The 22,179-nt window shown below is 34.2% G+C and overlaps 1 protein-coding gene and 1 pseudogene across 2 annotated transcripts; one reads left to right on the forward strand and one right to left on the reverse strand.

Moving 5' to 3' along the window:
- Positions 1-513: 513 nt before the first annotated feature.
- LOC148204048 (uncharacterized) lies at positions 514-4,728 on the forward strand. The gene is made up of 8 exons (XM_088106899.1): positions 514-1,115; positions 1,208-1,329; positions 1,419-1,622; positions 2,148-2,207; positions 2,480-2,618; positions 2,960-3,078; positions 3,608-3,838; positions 4,243-4,728. The coding sequence occupies exons 1-8, from the start codon at positions 548-550 to the stop codon at positions 4,435-4,437; spliced, it is 1,638 nt and encodes a 545-aa protein (XP_087963025.1). The 5' UTR covers positions 514-547; the 3' UTR covers positions 4,438-4,728.
- A 1,352-nt stretch (positions 4,729-6,080) lies between these two features.
- Positions 6,081-19,971, reverse strand: LOC148204049 (acetyl-CoA carboxylase 1-like; annotated as a pseudogene). The gene is made up of 13 exons (XR_015784499.1): positions 19,964-19,971; positions 12,713-12,821; positions 12,454-12,630; positions 11,993-12,070; positions 11,768-11,890; positions 11,286-11,555; positions 10,850-11,190; positions 10,316-10,553; positions 9,862-10,217; positions 9,562-9,775; positions 8,816-8,992; positions 6,554-8,705; positions 6,081-6,446 (listed from the first exon to the last, which is right to left on the reverse strand). The product of XR_015784499.1 is annotated as an acetyl-CoA carboxylase 1-like (transcript).
- Positions 19,972-22,179: the final 2,208 nt, after the last annotated feature.

The following is a 22,179-nucleotide window of genomic DNA, read 5'->3' on the forward strand; positions in this document are numbered from 1 at the left end:
TAGTTCCCCGTAGTTAATGATATACAAATATACGTAAGGCTAATGTTGCTTGTATTATTTACTTAAAGAAAGATAAATTAAAATATAACACAACATATTTTGCTGAAAATTAATTTTCATTTAGAATCTTCAAAATGTTGACGATATAAATATTCAAGAAGTACAATGATGTAAAAATCTAGCCTTTTTTTCAATAACGTCAACAGGAAGTAAAACTTTTAAGCAATTGACTTTCATGAAAGATGATTGTTTATATGAAGAGGAGAACTAAATACTTCTTGTATTTTTTCCTCGCCATAAATTTTTCCATTGAGTTTTTCCCAGATGTTTTTCATGAGACAATATATAGTAAAACACACACAGCTTTTCTTAATAAGGTTTTAGTAGTTATGGGGTGCAGGAAGTAAAACAAAATAGACTTAATATAAGGAGGGAGTGATGGGCCAAAACCCATATTGATAAAATGGGCCCTTCTTCGGAAAATAAATATCGATAGATAGATGGAGAAAGAGTAAGCTTCAGCCAGACAGAAACTGAAACTGGATCAATGGGTGCTCTCCGCACTGTGCTCCGTCACATTAACACGTGCGCCACCTTCGCTCCACCGCCGCGCCTTCCTATGGCATTGCGTTTGAGTTGTGGCGTCACGTGGCATTATCTTATTCCCTCCAAAACCTCCAGAACCGTTAAATACCGAGCAGGTTCAGACAGTTACAAGTTAGTAGTGAAGAAAGACGAGCGGTTGACAGCGGGAGAGTGTGTCGACGAGGTTGTTGGGAGTGGGACCACAATTGCGGCCATCGTAACTTCCTTGGGGGGGCCACCTGCCGCTGTTGGAATCGTTCGGCTTTCGGGCCCTGAAGCAGTGTCTATTGCGGGTCGGGTGTTCCGGCCCGCCCGGAACTCGTGGCGGCCCACCACCCACGTCGTCGAATACGGTGTCGTCTTGGACTCCGATGGCAACGTCATCGACGAGGTCTTGGTGGTGCCGATGCTGGCTCCGAGGTCGTACACGCGCGAAGATGTGGTGGAGCTTCAGTGTCACGGGAGCGAAGTGTGTCTGCGCCGCGTCCTAAGGACTTGTTTGGAAGCCGGAGCAACGCTTGCTCAACCAGGTGCGTCTCTGTTACTCTGAGTAAACTTAATGCTCTTTTAACCCTCGCACGACAACCAATCCAAATTGCTCATTAGTGTCTACTTCTTTTAGGCGAGTTTACTCTTCGCGCTTTTCTTAACGGGCGTTTGGACCTTTCACAAGCCGAAAATGTTGCAAGATTAATCGCCGCCAAATCTGTGGCTGCTGCGGATGCTGCACTGCAAGGAATTCAGGTATGTTTAACTCGACGCTGTTTCCGTGTTTTACTGTATCATCGTCATCATGTTTGGTGTAAGACTTGGCTGGTTGCGTCTGTTGACAGGGTGGCTTTTCTTCTCTTGTTCGATCTTTGCGGAGTCAGTGCATTGAGTTGCTTACTGAGATTGAAGCACGTTTAGACTTCGATGATGAGATGCCGCCTCTGGATTTGAATTTGGTTATGGATAAAATCCATGACATGTCACGAGACGTTGAGAATGCATTGGAGACAGCAAACTATGACAAGCTTCTGCAGTCTGGATTACAGGTATGGTTTGGAACAGTGTATTCAGATTCTTAAGGTTTTCTGATTTTTTTCTGGTTTGGAACACATCGCATAATATGCTGTATTAGGTACATAAGTTTGTTTCTTCTCTTACAAAATGGTTTTGACCTAACTCAAACCTATACAACCCATTTGTAAAGTAAGGATTGTCCCCACTCACATGTTATGTTTTGGCATTAGTTTTAGTAGATGGAAACAAATAGTATCCTAATAAGGTTTATTAGACCTATTCTGTTACATGTTATTGGTTCACTCAAAAATATTTATTGCAACACTTGAGATGTCAAATTTTTTGGCATAAAAGTGTGCCGGAAATTTCACATAAACTTTTAAGAAATGAACAAATTATATAAGTGGGACAATCCTCACTTTACCAGCTGGTTCTATAAAGTTGATTAGGCTTAAATTACTTTGTGATACAACATGAATTTGTCATTCTATTTCTATGTGAATATGAGGATGACTGTTGCTGTTCCTATTTTTTATCCTAATATGAAATTCTTTCAGATAGCTATTGTTGGCCGTCCGAATGTTGGCAAGTCAAGCCTTCTGAATGCATGGAGCAAAGTATGTCATTGTCATTTTGGTTATTCGAAAACTTAAATTTGATATTTATTGTTGAATCTCTTCTGTAGATGTCAACCTTGGTGTTGGCCAACTTAAATCATTCTCGAAGTATTTTTGTACTTAATCTGCGTCTCAAGTCCATAATTTATCTTTAAGCGGAAGAACTAACACACATAATAAATATATGTATATGTATGTATGTATGTCTGTCTGTGTGTGTAAAGCATTGTGATTGTTTAACTTATTGAGCATGATCTTCTTGTAGCATGCAGAGTGAGAGAGCAATAGTTACTGAAATTGCTGGAACCACTCGTGATGTGATTGAAGCAAGCATCAGTGTCAGTGGTATTCCTGTCACCCTTCTTGATACAGCAGGCATCAGGGAAACTGATGACATTGTGGAAAAGATTGGTGCGGCTTTCTTTCTTTTCTCCTTTAAGTTCAGGATATCTGTAATTTTCCTTTGTTTTTGTAGCATCTTCTTTCTTTTTTGGATAAGTTAAATATAGTCAGCTCAAAGTAATTTTATACAAGCTTTCTAATAATTATTGCTTGCTTTAAGTGTAGTTTAAATGAAACACTAATAAAATCTAGTGAAAATTAGATAGAATACGGCTATAGACTTTGCCTGATGACTTAGCTATATAGTTGGATTATATGTCTTTTTTCGCATGCGTCTAGTGTTATGCTACTTACCTTAACATCATTACTTCACATGATGTACTGGAATTATATTTCTATTCTCCTACTAGGCGTAGAGCGGTCTGAAGCAGTTGCTAGGGGTGCTGATGTAATTATCATGACAGTGAGTGCTGTTGAAGGGTGGACATCGGAAGACACCAAACTTCTCGAAAGGATTCAATCTACCAAGGTTTGACCATATAATTTTTTTCCTCCTCTCTCCTTTGTTTTATTCATTATATCTAATTACTATTTTGATATAGATAGCAGCGTAAACATTTTATTTGAAGGAGAAATAGTCGCATCATTTAACATTTGAGAGAAACGTAGTATCAAGATATCTATGCTAACTGGGAAGCATCAAACTATATATGTTACCACAAACATATTCTTAATATCATATGACATGATAAATTGGCATACAGACACCTGGCTGCCTTAAATGCTTTGGTATCCTATATAGTCAACAATGGTAAAATACTTTTTTCTGCTAGGTGGGATCAATTACATAAGACCATTTAGATCCTGTAGTTATCTCTAAAAATTACATTCTGCAGGATATTGTTCTTAAACATAATAAATATTGCATTACACCTTTCATTTTTCTTTTAGTATTAAGCTTGGTACCTGTTATTATTTTCTGTCATGCGGTGAGAAAAGAAAAGATGCATTTTCATATTAGTCTGCAATCTTTACTTAACCTTTCTGTTGTAAGACAGGGATCAACTGGATCATCCACCCCAGTAATCCTTGTGGTCAACAAGATAGATTGTAAACCTTGTGCTGAGACTGAATGGGACAAAGGATTCCAGAGTCATAAAATGTTCAGCAAACATTTGTTTACATGTGCTGTTACTGGTCAAGGATTACGAGACTTAGAGAGGGCGGTATTACAGATTGTGGGTCTTGAAGGCATTCCTGCTGGGGGTCGCAGATGGACTGTCAATCAGGTAAACTATCATTTTGGCTTTCCATCTTTCTTACAAATTAGTAGGAGCTTTAAAGTTTTCTTAACCTTTTGAATGGGAAGAGAAAGAACGAATAGACTCTTAGAGACCACGTATCTCTATTTGGTAAATTTGAACAAGGAGTAATGGTCAAAATTATGCTTAGCTAAGAATAAAATGGTTGATGGTAAATAACGATGTTGCTGGACTCAACAAAGACTTTTCTGTTTTCTACCATTCCATTTTCACTCCAACCAAGCAATGGCTCTAGTGTTGATCTTCTGTTACATGACAACATTCTTGCACATGCACCCACATACTCAAAAAAGAGTAGTAAAATAAGCTTCTTCTCTTTGGGGGGGAGGTCTTGAATCTGGATTGTGTTTGCTGATATAACGATGTTTCAGAGACAATGTGAACAACTTGTTCGGACCAAGGAAGCACTTGCAAGGTTACAATCATCAATAAAGGAGGAACTGCCTCTGGATTTTTGGACAATTGATTTGAGGGATGCTGCATTGTCCCTTGGACAAATAAGTGGAGAAAATATATCGGAGGAGGTTTTATCAAATATATTTGGTAAGTTCTGTATTGGTAAATAGAAAGACTCCCAATACGTACGTGGTGATTTTTAGCTAGCTTCCTTTACATTTCTCACTCATGTATAGGATGCCAACTTCAATCTGGTTCAGTACAGTTCCCATGGATTTCAAGCCATGATCAGTTTTGTTGTATGTTTCTCGTACTGATTATCACTTGAGCCCCTCCTTGTGTGGTTGGGATGATTTTTAAATTGAGTTGTAGAACTTTTAAATCAACTGTCCAAAAATATGATGCAACATTGTAACTGCAAATAGGAAATCCGCAAACGCAATTTACGAAGTTCTTAATTTCATGGTATCCAAAAATCATTTAGTTTCAATGTTAATTTAAAAAAAAATGGAAACATTTATGTCGAAAACTGAAGAATATGGGAGAATGAGAAGAATATATACAAGATATGCATACGCACCAAGGCACTATTGGCCTGTAACTGATTGGTTCCAATTAATGGTGTGCTCCTTCAATTGTTGTGTTTCTTCATGCTTGAGTTTGACCATATTCCGAGCACGTATCATGCTCAAATTTCAGAAGGATGCATCACCCTCAAATAGAGATTGGTAAGCGTGAACCCCTTTTCCCTTGGGGCACACAACTCCTCATTCCTTGGGGCCAGGACCAGAGATTTAACAATCTCGATTGCGGGTGAAGCTTACTGAATACTTGGTTCTTCGATTAAATGCTTGTCTTTTTGAGGTCTTTAGTTGTTTGCCCAGGTCTTATTTGATGTCCAAGTTTTTCGTTCTTCGCGTAAGACTTTTAATTTTCAGGTCTTTTATTTGTTTTGTGCAAAAAAAATTGCTACTATAGCGTTTTGCAAACATGAAAATGAGAAGTAGCAGGGGCTCGTATACCTTTTTTCTCCCTTTTGCTAAAATCACAATGACGTGAAATTAAGAACATTAATTGTTAAAGGGATTGATGTTAGTAAGAAAATTGCTCCAAAAATTGATTTATACTCTGACTGTTATTTGAAGCTAGAAAGAATATACGAACTAGGCCACTGATCATGAGAGACTTGAATTGATGGTGCTTTAGAATTAACAAAATTCTGAGGGGGGTAATGGTCACAAGGTTATATATGGTTTTAGTCTTAACTTGATCATTTTGTCATAATTTCAACCATGGTTATCAAACTCTCGAGTTAATTCGTAAACTCGTACGAGTTTACGTTTCCAGATATAGCTTCCGAATTAACTCGAAAATAAACTCGTTTTCTGCATAAACTCGGTAGAATCTGTGAAATCGGTAAGATCGTGTAGAATCGCGAGTTTGGAACAATTCTGCGAGCTTGAAAGTTCTATATATTTAATTAAATGCATTATATGACAATAATCCAAGTATTTATGTTTTACAATATTTATTTTTATGAACCATATAACTATAGATTTTATTTATTTAAAGTTATATAATTTTGTAGACCTATTTATATAATTTTTTTTCATCTGAAGTAAACTCTTACGAGTTTCCGAGTCAAGTTTACTCGACTCTCACAAGTTTACGCAAACTCTCGAATTTGATAACCTTGATTTCAACTTTTGTAAAAGTCAGACCTTTACATCTCAAACATAATTGTATGGAACAATCAGATGTTACAAAACTTGATAGCTTGACGAGTATTTTGTAACTTGATGTAAAGCATATATCGACCACCCAAAATTGTTATGCATAGAATAAAAAAGTTACACGTTATTACATTTTTATTCAAATGTAGGAAGAGAATTAATTAACCAGCAAATAAATAGATGGAACATGGCGATGCTGGTTTTGATCCTCTAACTGCATAAATTAATAATCAATCCAAGACTAATGTCATTTACATTTTAAAGCAACGGATTCCTTCAGTAATAGGGATATGCTCTGACTTCTTTCCACAACTTGGCCCTTGGGGACAACAACTTGGCCAAGGGAATCAATAGGATCCGTTACATTTATAAGACACATACAGGTTCCTCTAACCAAGAACCTTTCGAAGTTCATCAGTCAACTTCCCACGACCCGATGGCTCCAACTGCACCAAAATTTCCAAGATATAATGAAGCAAATAATAAACTAAACAGTTTAAGAAAACAAATAGTAACGACATAGCTAATGAAATGGAAAGTTCAAGTTCTTTACCTTGCTTAAAAGGGCTGCAAGACCCTGAGGTAGAGCTTGCAAATCTAGAGCTGAGTCACCAATGTTTGTCAATTGAAGCAACACTTTCTGCACACGCAGTTCCTTTAGTTTATTCTCGTAATTTGCAGGATTGTTCTTCCATTTGAAGAAGGCTTCATCATCCAACCACGCATCTTCTTTACTATTGGCAATATCAGAATTCAAATACCATTCTTTGAGCAAGTTCATTGCAGATGCATGTGACAAATGGTCACCAGCAGCATCTCTCACACTGTTGATCAGTGACTGCTCTCCAATTCTTCGGTGAAGTCTCTGGTAGAAGACAGCTCGGGAGTTACGCCAGTCCAGAACTTCTCTAATTACACCCTTGGCAGCCATTCTTAAGGAAGTATCATGTAGTTCAGCAAACTTTGTGGCTATCTGGGTATACACAGGCAAAAGCTGTTTTTCACGGGATTTAATCTGCGGCTGTAGGGATTCAAAGGCGGCAAGGTCCCTGTTACTCTTGGCTTCCTGAAGTTTTGCCTTCAGAGTTATCAACTGTTGATCCAGTCTACCCATACACTCCAACAATTCCCTTGTTCTGAATTTGATCTCAATCATTCCTTCCGGCTCAAGGACATTACCTTTAGCTGTTCGATCAGCATACATTTCAATGTGGTCTGAATTGATTTGACTGTCAACAACCACCCATGCACCACCTCGGAGTTCCCCCATCATTGGGATGTACACAAATATGGGTTGCTTGTATGTTCTAAGGTTCTCCACAATAGTTGAACCAGCCTGAAGAATTCCTTCAAAAAGGTCCCTTTGCCCTCCTGAAAAGCCTCTCCAGTTTGCGAGAATGAAAAGCGGGAGCTCTTCTCTATTGAAATCCAATATTGCTTGGGCTGTTTTGGTTGCAGAATCAGGAAACCACACTTGCCCAGCTTGAGGAACGACCCTCTCATGAGAATCAAGCTGACCAGGATCAGCAGGTATTATTTGCATCACTGTCTGTGTTTCTACAGCAACAATTCCCACAGGGATTCCTCCAAGCTTTGCCCTTCCTGTAACAACTGTTCTAGCCCATCCCTCCAGTGTCTCCACAAAGCTGTCCTTGTCAAAGATGCCTCCCAGCCATTTCCATTACCATCCAGGGTTCCAGAAATGGCAGCACGAGGATCACACGAGTTCTCTGGTAAATACTCCACTGGCCTTTCTGGAGGATCAAGAGGCTTAACAATGGGAAGCGCACCACCTATATGAGAAGGAATGTAGCTAAGCCACTTCAAAATAGAATAAACACCTTCAAGATCATCGGAAACTGTAAGATGAACAACTCCATTTGTAGCCATGATTTTGGGTCCACCAAGTTGCATGTGAGAACTGTATACTTCCCGACCTAGAAGTTTGTTTAGTGCTGAAAAACCAGTAAGAATTATGGGCTGATCAAGCCTCTGTATGCATCTCATTCCAAGCCTAGCAAGATAAGCACCTATTCCAACAGTTCTGCCAGTCACATATGTCATGTAAAAGTTTCCTTGTATGCCCTGGAATAGGCACCAGCAATAGCCCCACTGCCACTCAAGTTTTCAACCCCAAGGCCATCTTCCTTGCCAACAATGGTATCTATAACCCATCTGGTTTCTCCACTTTCAAGCTTTAATTCATGTGCTATGACTGAAGATCCAATCCGAGCATAGTCCTCGGGTGTTAAATATACATACTGAAAGCCATGCTCAGGACTAGATTCCTCAGACCAACCAACTCTGAAACAGTATTTGACTTCCTCTGCTACACCTAAACGGGCACCAGAATTTGCTGCTAAATAAATTAAAGGTAGTTTTCTTTTACATGCAAGATCAGTTACTGCACGGAAGAAAGCATCCTCTCTCGGTCCAAAAGAACCAGCCTTGAAGGTCACATCATTTGAAACAACCAATATTGTTCTTCCAGATGGGAACTCAGGGGTACGCATATCCATAAACCAGGCTACCATACCAACATCATTGAGTCCAGGGTAACGGTCCACAGGAACAAGAGGAGTACCCCAGCTACCTTCTCTCTCTGCAAATTTAAGCTCTGTTACCTTTAGAAGACTTTTATCTTTGGCTCTTTGAAATTCCGGCTGTTGGATTGCCCATGACTGTTCCAAAGCTGTTTCAAATGCCTGCAAGAATTATATCTCTTCAGGAAACATGGTTTGACTACTTGTGTCATCCGGTCATAACAAAAAGTGGAACACTTATATTTCAATTAAATTCACAAAATAGCACGTACAAGTGGAAAATCATAGCAATATGTGGTGCTGTTCTTTCTTGCTGAAAGACGTTTTCGGTCAATAACTCCCAAAGGTTGATAATTTTCGTTCACTGGCACACCATGCAGTGGACCCTTAACCGAGACTGAACTGTATACCACTTTATGAGTGTTGGTATCCTCCTTTTCTCGGTATATCTGAAATTATACAAATTAAGAATCATATCAATATTTATAAATAGTTCCCATTAATAATCCTTCAAATGCATATGAGATATAGCTAAACATGAGAATATATTGTTGACCCCTACAAATTGAAGACCACCATTGTCCACATATATATATTTTTTACGTTGTAAAGGTCACAATTCGTGAATACTGATCAACTTTTCAAGATATCACGAAAAAGAATAAAATTCCACTTGATAAAAAGACATTACTCGTCTGACTTTTTCCCTGCCCAAAGATCCTTATCGATGCAAAGTGTTTAAGACAGCTCTTCTATAGAAACTCAAATAAATGAATTGCTGACACATGAGCTGGTATTTATCAAATTCTTCAGGTTAAAAAATACTTTAAAGGACTGGAAAAATGTAATTGTGTTTGATGCTAATTAGCATTTCTATATCAAATATATGCAAAACACTCCGTGTTAATTATTAAGGGCTCACCTTTGCTAGTAAAAAGCAACCTTTTAGAAAGCTAACCGGAAAAGTTGTGGCATGGGGAAAAGATTTTCTTCAAATTTTGAAGTAAAATAGACTTACATGTACAGTGTATGTATGACCAGTCACATTGTTCACAATGACCCTCCAAGCACCATTTGCCTGTCCAACGGCTGCCATCCAGAGCTTGACTTCCCACACAACAACCCCTAATCTATGCATTCTTACACCAACGGATGAATGGATCTCCTGTGCCAGTTCTTCCAAAATTGCCTCAACTGTTGTTTCTTCTTTCCCAGCATCTACATTAATTCTCCTGGTATAACATCCAAATGTAAGACAAAGACAAAGCTTGGCTATATGCTAAAAGAACATATTTGACAAGTTTGTAGCTATAATTACTTGGGATAGGGAACAAGATCGTCTATTTGTTGCTCCCGTATGATATAGAGGTACATATGAGCATGCTCAGGTTTTATATTGGCGTTGTGTGCATTAAGTTCCAACTCCTCCATTGCAGCCATCAAGGACCTAAAAATGCTTCTTGAAGTAAAGGACATAGCCAATTGGATCCGAGATGTTTCTGCATCTAGCCTTTGATATGAAGAAAATCCTTCATTTGTGGTTGGCTGTCTTAGAAGTGTGCGAAGAAACATTCTTTGAATTGGTTGTGGCTTGTTATCCATAACCGTGTAGAGGTGCCATTGACGATCACGAGATGGAGTATACCGTATATTCTCATAGCCCTTAAGTTTGTCCTATAAACAGACCAATGCTTAAGTTTAAGATCTAGCATATAAGTGGAATTTGCCTTCTCACACCTTATAAAGTACAGGGACTTGAAAAAATAACTAACCAATTCAAGATAAATGGATAGAGGAGGTTCCAAATGGCGCAACAGAGGTTCCTCTGCATAGTACAGCTTTTCTTCTGACCAGTGAAAAGAGTGCCTCATTGGGGCACGTCCTTCATCCCTTTGGATGATACAACTGATTACACCGACACCTGCAGCTCTAATGGTGGAGCCTACTTCCTGCTCTTTGAGTATTTTAGCTAATTTATTGATTCTTTCTTGAGCCTGATCCTCATCACCGCTGCAAAACATCAGAAGTTGCTTGTGTCAAGAAGAAAGAGGAGGTTCATATCAGTAGCTAAAGAGAGTATATGTATACTAGTCCATCTATACTTTGTTTTCTTCTAGGAAACTGTAATTTTAATTTTAGTCAGTGGTCCCATATTTCTCAATCATCAAACCAAAAACTAAACTACCAGAACTACTTTATAAATCTCAAACAAAATGTAAGCTATAAAACCATTGATGCTTTAACAATTAGGAAAAAAAACAAAAACGAAAGGTTCAAACTAATATGAGGATTTACTGAAACAGTACCTGTCTTGCAATAAACTCATCTGGTTGTTGATGCCCACTAATCCAATATGCATCATATTACCATGGTTAACTGGTTCCGCAGAACCACTGGTCAGTGCGTCATGAAGGTTACTGGTCGCCTCCCTCAATGCAGCACTGATAATTGCAGACAAAAATTGAAGAGATTTAATTACAACCATCACTCCCCACTTTTTCTCACTGTCTTTCTCCTCCACTGATTTCTTCGAAGTTTGGTCTTCAACCCCATTCTTCCTTTCAATGTACTCATCATAGAACTCCCACGTGGCAATAAGACCAGATCTGTGCCATTGTATCCTAACACTCCCTTTGACAAGATAAGGCTGATAGCAAATACTAGAAGTTAGAAAAGCACGTGATAAATATAACAAAGTCAGAAAAATTAAAAAATTTGAAATTATCAGTAAAACTGAAATACCTGGTAGAGTCTGCGAATATAAGTTTCAACGACCCTCCTCTGGAGGGTGTGATCACTGTGATCAAATAAACCCACAAGGGCATCTTCAACAGCCAAAGGAGCACTGACAAGGTCCTCCATTCGGTCGTTGATGGCACTCTTCCTCTTGGGAGTATCAATATTTTCACCATCCTCTGTGAACATCTCTAGTTCAGAGAGACTTCTAGCAATGTTGGATCGAAGTTCACTTAATTTAGTTTGTTCCAGCAGTTGACTTGCCTTTAGTGCCAACTGCATCAAAATAATTACAAATAAGGATTTTGCTCAAAATGTTCCACAGATGTAAAAGTCTCACCCGCAAGATGAAATGGAAAGTAGATAATTGAAGGATGTATATTCACAATGCTCTCCAAGTAGAAGAGATGCCATGTCCTAAAATATGTGATGACTAACATAGAATTCTATTTTCAGCTTGAACAGAATTTCTCAGGGTAATGTCCAACCTCAGAATAACTTGTATGGTTGAGTAAAGAAAAACGGATTAACTGATCCCTGTAAGCAGCAGGATTAGGGTAAACCAATTTATCCATTAGACGCAATATCAGCTTATTTTTACTCTTGATGCCCTGAAAATCACAAAAAATGCAGTTAATTCAATTGCTGTATAATGTCAACAAGACATCGAGGAAGCAAAACACCCTAGCTGAAGTGGTTATAGAAGTTCGTACCTGATGAGAGAGCACAATATCAACAATCTTCAATAAATCCTTCTTGTATTGAAGACGCAGACGTTCAATTACATCAGCCTAGACATCAAGGGAAGGAACATGAATATTCTAGAAAACTGAAAGATAAAGAAAACAACTTTTATATCAGAAGAGTTACTTAGTTCCTCCTAGTCTATATTTTGTTGCCTGATAGACCAGTAATTTGTAACTTCAAATGAACAGCCAAAAGAAGAAAACTAAATATTTTTATTAGTTTTTATATAAAGCTCCCCAAGACAATAAAGAAACCATTTGATTTAGACAAAGAAAGAAAAATATATAATTATCAGTTTGAATCTTGTAAAAACTAGATAAGTGTTAACATCAACAGAAAAATACTTCCTTTGTCGGTAGAAGTCATAAAAGGTCAAAACAGATTGCCCACATAATATCAGTACAAGCAGCTGAATAATTATAATAACCTGAATATTATCGCTAAATAATTCCTCAACAGAAAGATACTCTTCAAAAAGGGATTGAACAATTATATGGGCATGGCTCTCTCGTCCACCCTCATAAGACTTAACAAGACTCAGAAGAGGTTCAACTAGTCTTTCTTGGGCTCCTTTTTCTTTCTCGGGACAGGAAGAAAGATGAGCCTGCAATGTAAAACATGCCTCATAAATTATTCACATTAAAATGGGAAACATCAAAATGAACAATTCGTGAAAAGAAACTTACTTCAAGAATTCCCTTCAATAATTTGGCAGGGAAATCAACAATTTGGGAGCTTGAAATCCTCTCAAACTCCTTATATTTTGATTCCAGCTGAAAAGCCAAGTTCANAATCCTTTTTTACAACACTACAAGACCTTTAAAGTAAAAAAATAACAAATTTTAGTTTTTGGTATTTTATAAAGCATGAACCATGAACGTGTAGTATAGTATCAAAACCAAACAACAATAACAAACAACAAACAAGTTCAATCAAACAACAACAACAACGAACAAGTTCAACAAAATAACAACAACAAACAAGTTCAACAAAATAACAACAACAAACAAGTTCAACAAAAAACAACAACAAACATGTTCAACAAATAAGTTCTTCAAAACGAAAACAAAAACGAAAACTGACCTTCAATAAGTGGGTTCGTCGGAATAAAGTAGTTAATTAACATGAATTTGTATCAAATGAAAGAAATATTACATGTGATGGTCGTCAAATTTCGTTCGAGAAAAGTTTGAGAAGAGAAGAGGGTCTCACGCGCTAAGATAAAGTGAATGAATTTTCAATATCCTGCTCAAATTAAAAAGGGGAAACTTTTGGTTGACAAATAATACGTCGAAGCTCCTACAAAATTCGACGTATTATATGTGGTTTAAAAGAAAAAAAGAAAAAAGAAAAAAGAAAAAAAGAATTAAAAAGGGTTACTTTTTGGCTTCTGACTCACAAATAATACGTTGAAACCCTTACAGAATTCGACGTATTATTTCGACGTACTATTTGTTGTTTAAAATAAAAAAGAAAAAAGAATTAAAAGGGTGACTCTTTGGCTTCTGACTGACAAATATTACGTTGAACCCCTACATGATTTGACGTACTATTGGTGGTTTAAAAGAAAGAAGAAAGAGAATGACGCCCTGGTTTAAATAATTACCATAATAGAACATAGAATTGAATGGGGCTTCGACGTTCTACAATTGTATTTATTTACAAAAATGCCACTGGTCATTTTTAACGTTGGCTATTCAGTGGTTGAACGTTGAACACGTGACGTTATACGCTGTTTTTGCACTTGTGGAAAAGCCCTTCATGGTGGAGAACTTATGACTCTACAAAATTAAAGAGATTGAGAAGAAATTGGAACCAAAGAGAGGATGCATGGCCTTTCCCAAGGTTCTTGGCAGCTACTCGATGCTCCAATCACACTTCCCCTTCACATTTCTATCTATAATCGTGACCCATCTTCCTCAACCCAAAAAATGCAAAATAACCATTAATGAAAATTAAAGACCCAAGGAGGAGTGAAAGAGCTTCCCAACACCTTAAACAACCGCCAATGGTCTCTCCTAGTCGCTCAAAATGAATAATTGAAGTGTGGGAGCAGAAAATCCCCAAAACCTCACAAGAAACATGCTTAAATAACCCATTTTGGCATGTCAGCGTCGCCACCGTTCAACTGCATATCGGTGTCGTTGAGTGCTATTCTTATTGCATTTCTGGCGCTCCATGCCACTTTCCCACCACTCAATGCAACCCTGATTGTGCTCAGCCCCCCAATTGTGGAGCTCATCCCTAGGGAGTTTGACAACATTCTGAAATTTATGCACTCATGTGATCGCAAAGGTGCCCAACATGGGTATATGTTTTAAATTGATCTTTTCTTGTTCCAAAACATGTTCCCTTGAGTTCTTCCTTTTTTTCCTCCACTAGAATTGCTTCCTATTCATTTATTTCACACACTCAAAAAAAGACATTAAAGGTAAAAACAAACATATACTAACTAAAACATAAGAAAACACGAAAACACACTAAACTTAGGGATAAAACAAGGTAAAAGTTATGAAGGATTTGATTTATTCACCAAAATATACACACAAAAATATGTAAAATCAACCGTTATCAATATAAAACCAATTTCATGACACTTTTAGGAAAAGAAAAGAAATTGTTTGAAAAAAACACATGAATTAGGATCTAATTGCCTCTTAATTTGTATACTTGTGTTGAGTGTGCTTTCCGAATTTCTAAAAAGAATTTTAAATGTAGTGTTTGTTTAAAATAACAATGTGTTAAAAGTATTTTGTTTTCTTAAAATCAAACAAACAAAAGGACAAGTTGATTTTGGTTAAAATTGATTTTGAAATACTTATTTATGTTATTAGCTTTTTTTCTTCCAAAGTAAGTTTCTTGTAAATTGTATGCTTAGATATACTTATGCAAAATTGATTTTAGATAAAAGAGATTTTCATACAAATCATATATATATATATATATATATATATATATATATATATATATATATATATATATATACTAAAAGTAAGTTTGTAATAAAATTGAGTTTTGATGATTCCATTCATTGTGAAAACTATTCATTGTCACTTCAAATCAAATGAGATTTTTAGGTAAAATCATTGTACACCGTGGGATATTTTGTTGTTAATACAAATAGTTTTTCTTGTTTAAAAAAATATTTTCAAAAGGAGACAAAATCAGTCTTACTCTAATTTTATAACCTAAGATAAAAAAAATATTTTTTTTTATAATTTTTAGTTGAATTAAGGTTTTAGGGTAAAATAAATTTTTACTGCAATTAGCTAACACACTTGTCTAATTCTTAATTTGTTTTCTCAGATATATTTTTATTTTACCATAAAACTCATTCACCTTCTTATTTGTTCAAAATTCAAGTGTGAGTTTAAGTCTCACATATTGAATACAAACAAGAAAGTTCAACATGATATCAAAATGAAAATTTGTAACCCATTAACTCTAAGTTTTTGGGTTGGAGATGGTGTCAATTTGGAGAAAGTCGTGCATGCTTGCTTGATTTGGATCAATATAATGAGATGGATTGTGGCATAAGCTTGAAGAATGATGGGGCTAACATGAAGTGAAGAGATGGAAGTGTTCTTGAAGATATGGGTTCGACCAACTCTCTAAGATAAGAAGGCTACTAGCTGTGAATGAAGAAGCCTATTCTAAGGGACCTTTGAGATTACTAAAGTGCAATCTCAACAACATTTCATTACCCAAATCAAAGGTGATTTTACATGGAGTAAGTACCTCAATTTATGAGGCTCAAATCTTACCTATGGTTGAACAAATAGAGGGAAATCCAAATTCTATTATTCCCTATGTGCTCCTAAAATCATGGCACAAAGAGTAGATCACATGTCATGTGTCCACCCATGCTTTCCACATTGCAACATTTGCAAAATGGGGAACATGTGCACGTCCAAGAAAGGAGTGACCGACCTACGGTTTCTCTTGGGCTTAGGTGAGCCCAATTGGAACTCGTGGTTAATTGTTTAACTTAGACAAACTCTAATTTATTTTAGGTCGATAAGCAAGCCCAAAATCCTACACTACTTGGCCTAAATAGCGTACAGTACTTGGTACAAATATAAGGTTCAAATGTTTTATTTTAGTCTATCCATTTTATTACACATTAGAGTTGACTTCTTCAAAGATGATCTTGGGCCTAATAAGGACATTTGGAAGCCCAATAGAGCATAAATCTCTTATAAGATCCTAATCCAAGATCCAAGTCTTTTTATGCTTTTATTTTGTGAGTGGCATGGCTAGATGATTTCCACCATCATCTCTTTCTTGAGAAGGGTTTGTTCTCGAATCTACATTATTCTCTGTAACAACAACAATTTGTGTTGATCATGTTGCTCTCCTCCTCAAGGATCAAAGATCATTATGCAAGAAACACTAAACAAGGTAAGTTATACATTTATAGACACTGTGAGAGTAACTCGCAGAAGTAAATATTTAGACAAGATGTATCTCCCAACGTCTATATACCTTATATCAAATGAATGACAAAGACATATATGGTTAGGAGTACTTTTAATTAATTTTAAAGTTTATTTCTTCCTTATGTTGTTTCCTTGTTATATTAAGGTATATTTACAAAACTAAAAATTAATAAATATTTATAATTTTCTCATGAATATTCAAAACTAACTTTACATTATATCTTTAAAAAAAATTTATATTCATTTTCTATCATGTAATCATTTATTATTTTCTTAACTTAACTCATTTCAATATATATATATATATATATATATATATATATATATATATATATATATATATAATCTAACTATATATTAAATTTTAACCATCTTTTAAATTTTTTATACAAATATGACATTCTAAATAATTGGTTAACAAATATAAGTCATTAGATCACTTAAGAACTCTAACCATAAACTCAAATGTATTATTAGATCTTATTGAATTCTTGCCATATAAAGAAAAATCATCATAATGTATTTTTCAAGTATAGTAGCACCACTTCTATTTACAGTATATATTTATATGGTTTCACATTTTTTCAATGAAGTGTAAATATTTGATTTGATGTGAAAATTCCAAAAGTGCTCATCCTTATTTATATTGATGATTTAGTGAAACATAAAATGAAACAAAAATTTAATGAAAGTTTTTAAATGAGATGTTGGAAGGTTTAAACTTCAACTTCATATATAAACACTTCCATTCAAATTCTAGCTATTTACTATGATATTATAGTTATTTAACTAGTCCTTAAATATCATCAAATTCCCTTAGAGATGTTATAAGGTAATGTAAAATGAAAATGAAAATAAAATCAATCATAAATCATTAAATAACTAAAGGTGCATCTTAAGGTTCCTATAAGAAAATAATAATATGATTTAATTTTATTTAAGGGATACTTTTACAAGTTACAAGACATCATATCTTTATCATGCTAACTTTTCTTCTTTTATTTCTAAACGTCTTTTCTAATTTTTTTTATAAAAAATGTATCAGACGAACAAAACATTGGTTGAATTAAGTCGTTTTAACTTTGTAGCCTTTGTCGATTTTGTTTATAAATAAGAAGTTTTATGGACTTCAAACCACAAACTCAAAGCTTTGCGACATAAGCTCCCACAATCATAAGATTAATATTTCTCTCTTTGTTAAGATCTCTAAATCTGTTACTTAGATTTATATTTTTTTTTCTTCCAGATACTTCTCACTTTTACATCTAAATTCTTCCCCACAACCTTTTAAGTGGAAGGAGCGCAACTAGTAAAGTAAGATTTTATTTGGACCTTATGTTTGGGCTAAACTTTGTAGGAATTGTGCCCTTGTTTGGGTTTGGATCACGGGAGATCACCCAAGGTTTAAATTGGGCTTGAATTGGCCAAATCAAAACCTTAGGCCTGTCACTTAAGCTATGAGGCACACATCTTCCTCATTTTGCATATGTTGCAAATACATGAGAATTGTGAATGCAACTTGGCATTTGATCCACCAAATGTGGTACATCTTTAGGAGCACATGGTAAATTCCATTTGAATTTTTCGTCCCTTATTCATCTAGCATTTGGAGACCTCCACTCCTATAAATTGAGATCTCCATTCCTTTGTAATTCGTTCATTATTATAGTAAAGAACCTTTGTCAATTGCAATCTAGACATTTATTTTTTTGAGGTACCTAAGCTAGAACTCCTCTTAGTGGTTTGCTCTAGCCTCATTCCTCTAGAGTTAACCCAACCTCTCTTGAGAAAACCTTCTTACACTATAGATGACCCTTCCATCGAATAAACTCCTTCAATTTCGTTCGCTACTTCCATTCAACCAAGACTCCATCTATCAAATGCTTGAAGTTGGACTCATCATTATATCTAGTGTATCTCCATAACTATCCATTTAATCCTTAAATTAACAATTATCTTATCATGCTTAAGAGATTCACAAAACAATTAAGAAATCATTTGATCCAAAATAATTAAGAAATCATTTGGCCCAAAAACACATTATTTGCCTCAAGAGATTCACAAAACAATTAAGAAATCATTTGGCCCAAAAAATCAACAAATCATAAAACAAATCAAGATTTAATTAATAGAAGATAAAAAAAATATATTAACTTTCCTTTACTTAAAGTAAAAAAAAAAACTTGAGTCAAAACTACTTTTAAAGCTATAATCCTTACTATTGCTCTAATTACACAAATAAAGTCTGAATTAGATATATAAACATACCCTTATGATCACAAACAAACAAATATTTATTTTGAACTCTTTTGACTCACATGTATTGAATCATAGACTACATGTAACTCAAAATGCTAACTAACTTCAAAAAGTAAGCAAAAAGTGAAATTACTTTGTTCTTAATTCTAATTAGTTGAATGAGTAGATTTTTTTACAAAGATCATGTTATAGTATATGATCTTCAGACAAATGAATGATAAGATCATAATTATAAAGTAAAGGTAGATGATAGTTTTAAAAATATGTTTATAAAGAGATAATAATTTTTATAAAATGAAACTCAATTATTGACTATTCTGTTAGAAAAATGATGAAGCAATAAAGTTTTGATGATGTCCAAAATGAAGTCACAAAGAACTCACAAATGCAAAAAGATCAAATGAAGACTTGTATTGCGTTGGAAAACTTTTGTAATAAATGTAGAATATTGTATAGGACTTAGGCTAGGAGTTGCTTTTGATTCCATGTAACATATGTAATTAAATTTATCTTTGGATTCAAAAACACTTGATAATCGATTATGAATTATGATAATTGATTATGACTTATGATAATCGATTATCACTACTAGTTGTTGGAGTTCTCTAGTCATTTTATAACCGTTGGAGTATCCATTAATAATAATTTATTATTAAGTGTGATAATCTATTATTCCAGCTTGAAAAGGTTTTTTTTGGAGGTGTCCAAGGATGAAGTCTATAAATAGATGTTTTAGACTCTTATTAAAAAACACAGGGAAAATAGAAGAAGAACACACAATCAATAGGTTTGAAAGAAGTGTGAAAAGCTAGAGATCTTGTGAAACTCTTCATAGAGGCTTTGGAAACTTGGTGTTGGCAGAGTGGAAACTTTCACTAGAAGTGTGATCGAGTGCTGCTGCTGTTGCTGAGTGAAGTCTATCATCCTTTGTTCGTTAGAGGAAGTGTTCATCTTTTGTGGTGTAATGGGAAGTGATATCATCTCTTGTGGCTTCAAGAGTGGTGTTTCCTAAACCTTTAAACATGTATCAGTGTGATTGTAAGGTTTATAGGTTTTGTGATAGTGAATCTTTGATCTCTCATTTTAGAGATTAACAATTAGACGTAAGTTCTGTTGGTCCGAACTAGTATAAAATTACTTGTGCAAATCCTTTTCTCTCTATACTCTTTATTGTTGTTTATATTATATGTTAAGAAAGAGAGAAGAAAAATAATTTTAAAGCACAATAAACGAATTCACCTCGTCATCTTGGTTATTGTCCAATACCATGCAAATATTTCTGCTGTTATCAGCTCTGACATATTTAATTTATATTTTAATTTTTTATTCATAAAATAATTAACTATAATTTTTAAAACCATTATCCTCTTAAACTATTTTTTGGATCTTTATAATAAGATTTATTTATTTGGATTAATCCCTACCAAATTTTCAAACCCTTTTAACATAAAATACAATAAATTGTAAATTGAATGTACATATATTATTTTACTTTAACATTATATTATTTTATATAATATTTTTTTCTCATTTAATAAAAAAATATTAATTTAATTAGACGAGAGTGCCAAACTTTCCTAATACATCCTCAACCGTTGTTTTTTCAAGATAAGTCCCATTTATCCTCGAAGGATCCATGATGATTCATTTTCATTTTTACCTACCATTCATATATTTCCTGAACCCTTAAATTAATATATTTCTATCAATAATAAAACAACTATAAATAAATAAACATTAACATTTAAACATTTTTTAAATAATATTTAAATGTCCACCTGCTAACATATTATATTCAATTAAAGCATCATTTAAATATATTTTTTTTATAATTTACACATGTATGTTTTGTCATTTGTGCGTTTGGTGTTTATATGAGTTAAAGATATTTCTTTTATAAAGAAATGTTGATGTTTCTTATATATCTTCTAATACCTTTATCAATTATATATACTATATATTTATTTGTTTTGAAAAAAAAAAGTGTTATATGTGTAATTCTTATTTCTTTTTCTGTTGGGTCCATTTTCATTAAATTGTTGAATTGAAAAAGTTAAAACTTTTTAAGTGCCCCACAATCAGTACACGTGCATCTGCTCTGTACTATACGTTTCTCTCTTTACCAACCAAACATCAATCTGATCTGTGAGATTCTGAAAAACGGTAAGACCTGATTTATAATTTAATCCATAATTTATTATGGAAAATAAAAGTAAACCTACCTTTACTGGTTCTTTCTATGATCCTCAATCCTCTTTTAAACCTTCTTAAATTTGCATTTTTTTGAAGTTATAAAAGGACAATATTATAGTTAGAGGCAGGAAATTAACTTTCACAATTTTTTCTTTTTGTTTAAAAATCTTTTTTCCTAAATAAATTCATGCTATGAAGGAAGCTTTGTGAGGTCATCCGATTGTCAATTATTTGGACATAAATGTTTACCTATAAACAAAAATTAGGAAAACTGAGAAAAAAAATAAATAAAGTGAAAGATGTGATAAACATCTGAGTATGCGACAAAAACCAAAAACAGAAGATTAAAACTAAAACGTGGTAAGTAAATATAGAAGAAAAATAAGTGTGCGCTTAATTACTATAAACAAAATGCCAATTTTTTTTTCCCGAAATAAGTTAACTTTATTTGAAAATAATGTTTTCTGAAAAAGAAATGGAGATAACAAAATTTATTATCTTTAACTTTAAATCATAAATTATAAGTAACATAAAAATAGTGTAGCTAAAGATTATATGTAGCTTGTGATAAGGCTATCCAAAATAAAATGTACAGAGAATGGTGGAAAAATAATGTGAAATTAGCAAGTTATGTGAACATAGCTTAGGTTGTGTTTGAGTTTTTTTTTTTCATGTTAAGTGACTCCTAAAAGGTAGGATTAGTAGTATTAAAAAGTTGTTTGATACTTAATGCATTTTTTAAGGAATGTAAGGAATCATAAGTTCACTTGATAATTTGTTCTACTTGAATAATAAGGAATCATAAGGCTCTTCAAAATAAAATGTATGGTGAATAGTGGGAAAAGAATGTGAAATTAGCAAGTTATGTGAACATAGCTTAAGCTGTGTTTGAGTTTTCTTTTGTTCATGTTAAATGACTCTTAAAAAGTAGGATTAGTCATTAAAATGTAGTTTTTTAGGATTAGTCATATTAACAGGTTGCTTGATACTTAATGTAATTTTTAAGGAATGTAAGGAATTATAACTTCTTACTATCTTTCTCGATTTGGTTGATATTTAATTTAATTTATATTAATTAAAACCAAATTTTTTTAGTTGAGAAGTGAAGATAAATTTTTTTTCAAATGAAATTAAAATTCATAATTGATCTATTAGATATTGATTCTAATCTATACTTTGAAAGGAGGAAAAACACATTACATGATCCAAAGGAGTAGTAACATCTTATATGATAGAAAGGAATAGTTAATTGAAAGACCGCA

Source organism: Vigna umbellata, chromosome 2 (assembly GCF_029865625.1).
Source record: "Vigna umbellata cultivar VRB3 chromosome 2, Vumbellata_1.0, whole genome shotgun sequence".
Lineage (NCBI taxonomy): Eukaryota > Viridiplantae > Streptophyta > Magnoliopsida > Fabales > Fabaceae > Vigna > Vigna umbellata.

Excerpts from the sequence above, each read along its gene's own strand:
- LOC148204048 (XM_088106899.1), top strand. The coding sequence starts at position 548 with ATGGGTGCTCTCCGCACTGTGCTCCGTCACATTAACACGTGCGCCACC. Across the intron at positions 1,116-1,207 it reads AGCAACGCTTGCTCAACCAG|GCGAGTTTACTCTTCGCGCT; the intron begins GTGCGTCTCTGT and ends TACTTCTTTTAG. Across the intron at positions 1,330-1,418 it reads CTGCACTGCAAGGAATTCAG|GGTGGCTTTTCTTCTCTTGT; the intron begins GTATGTTTAACT and ends GTCTGTTGACAG.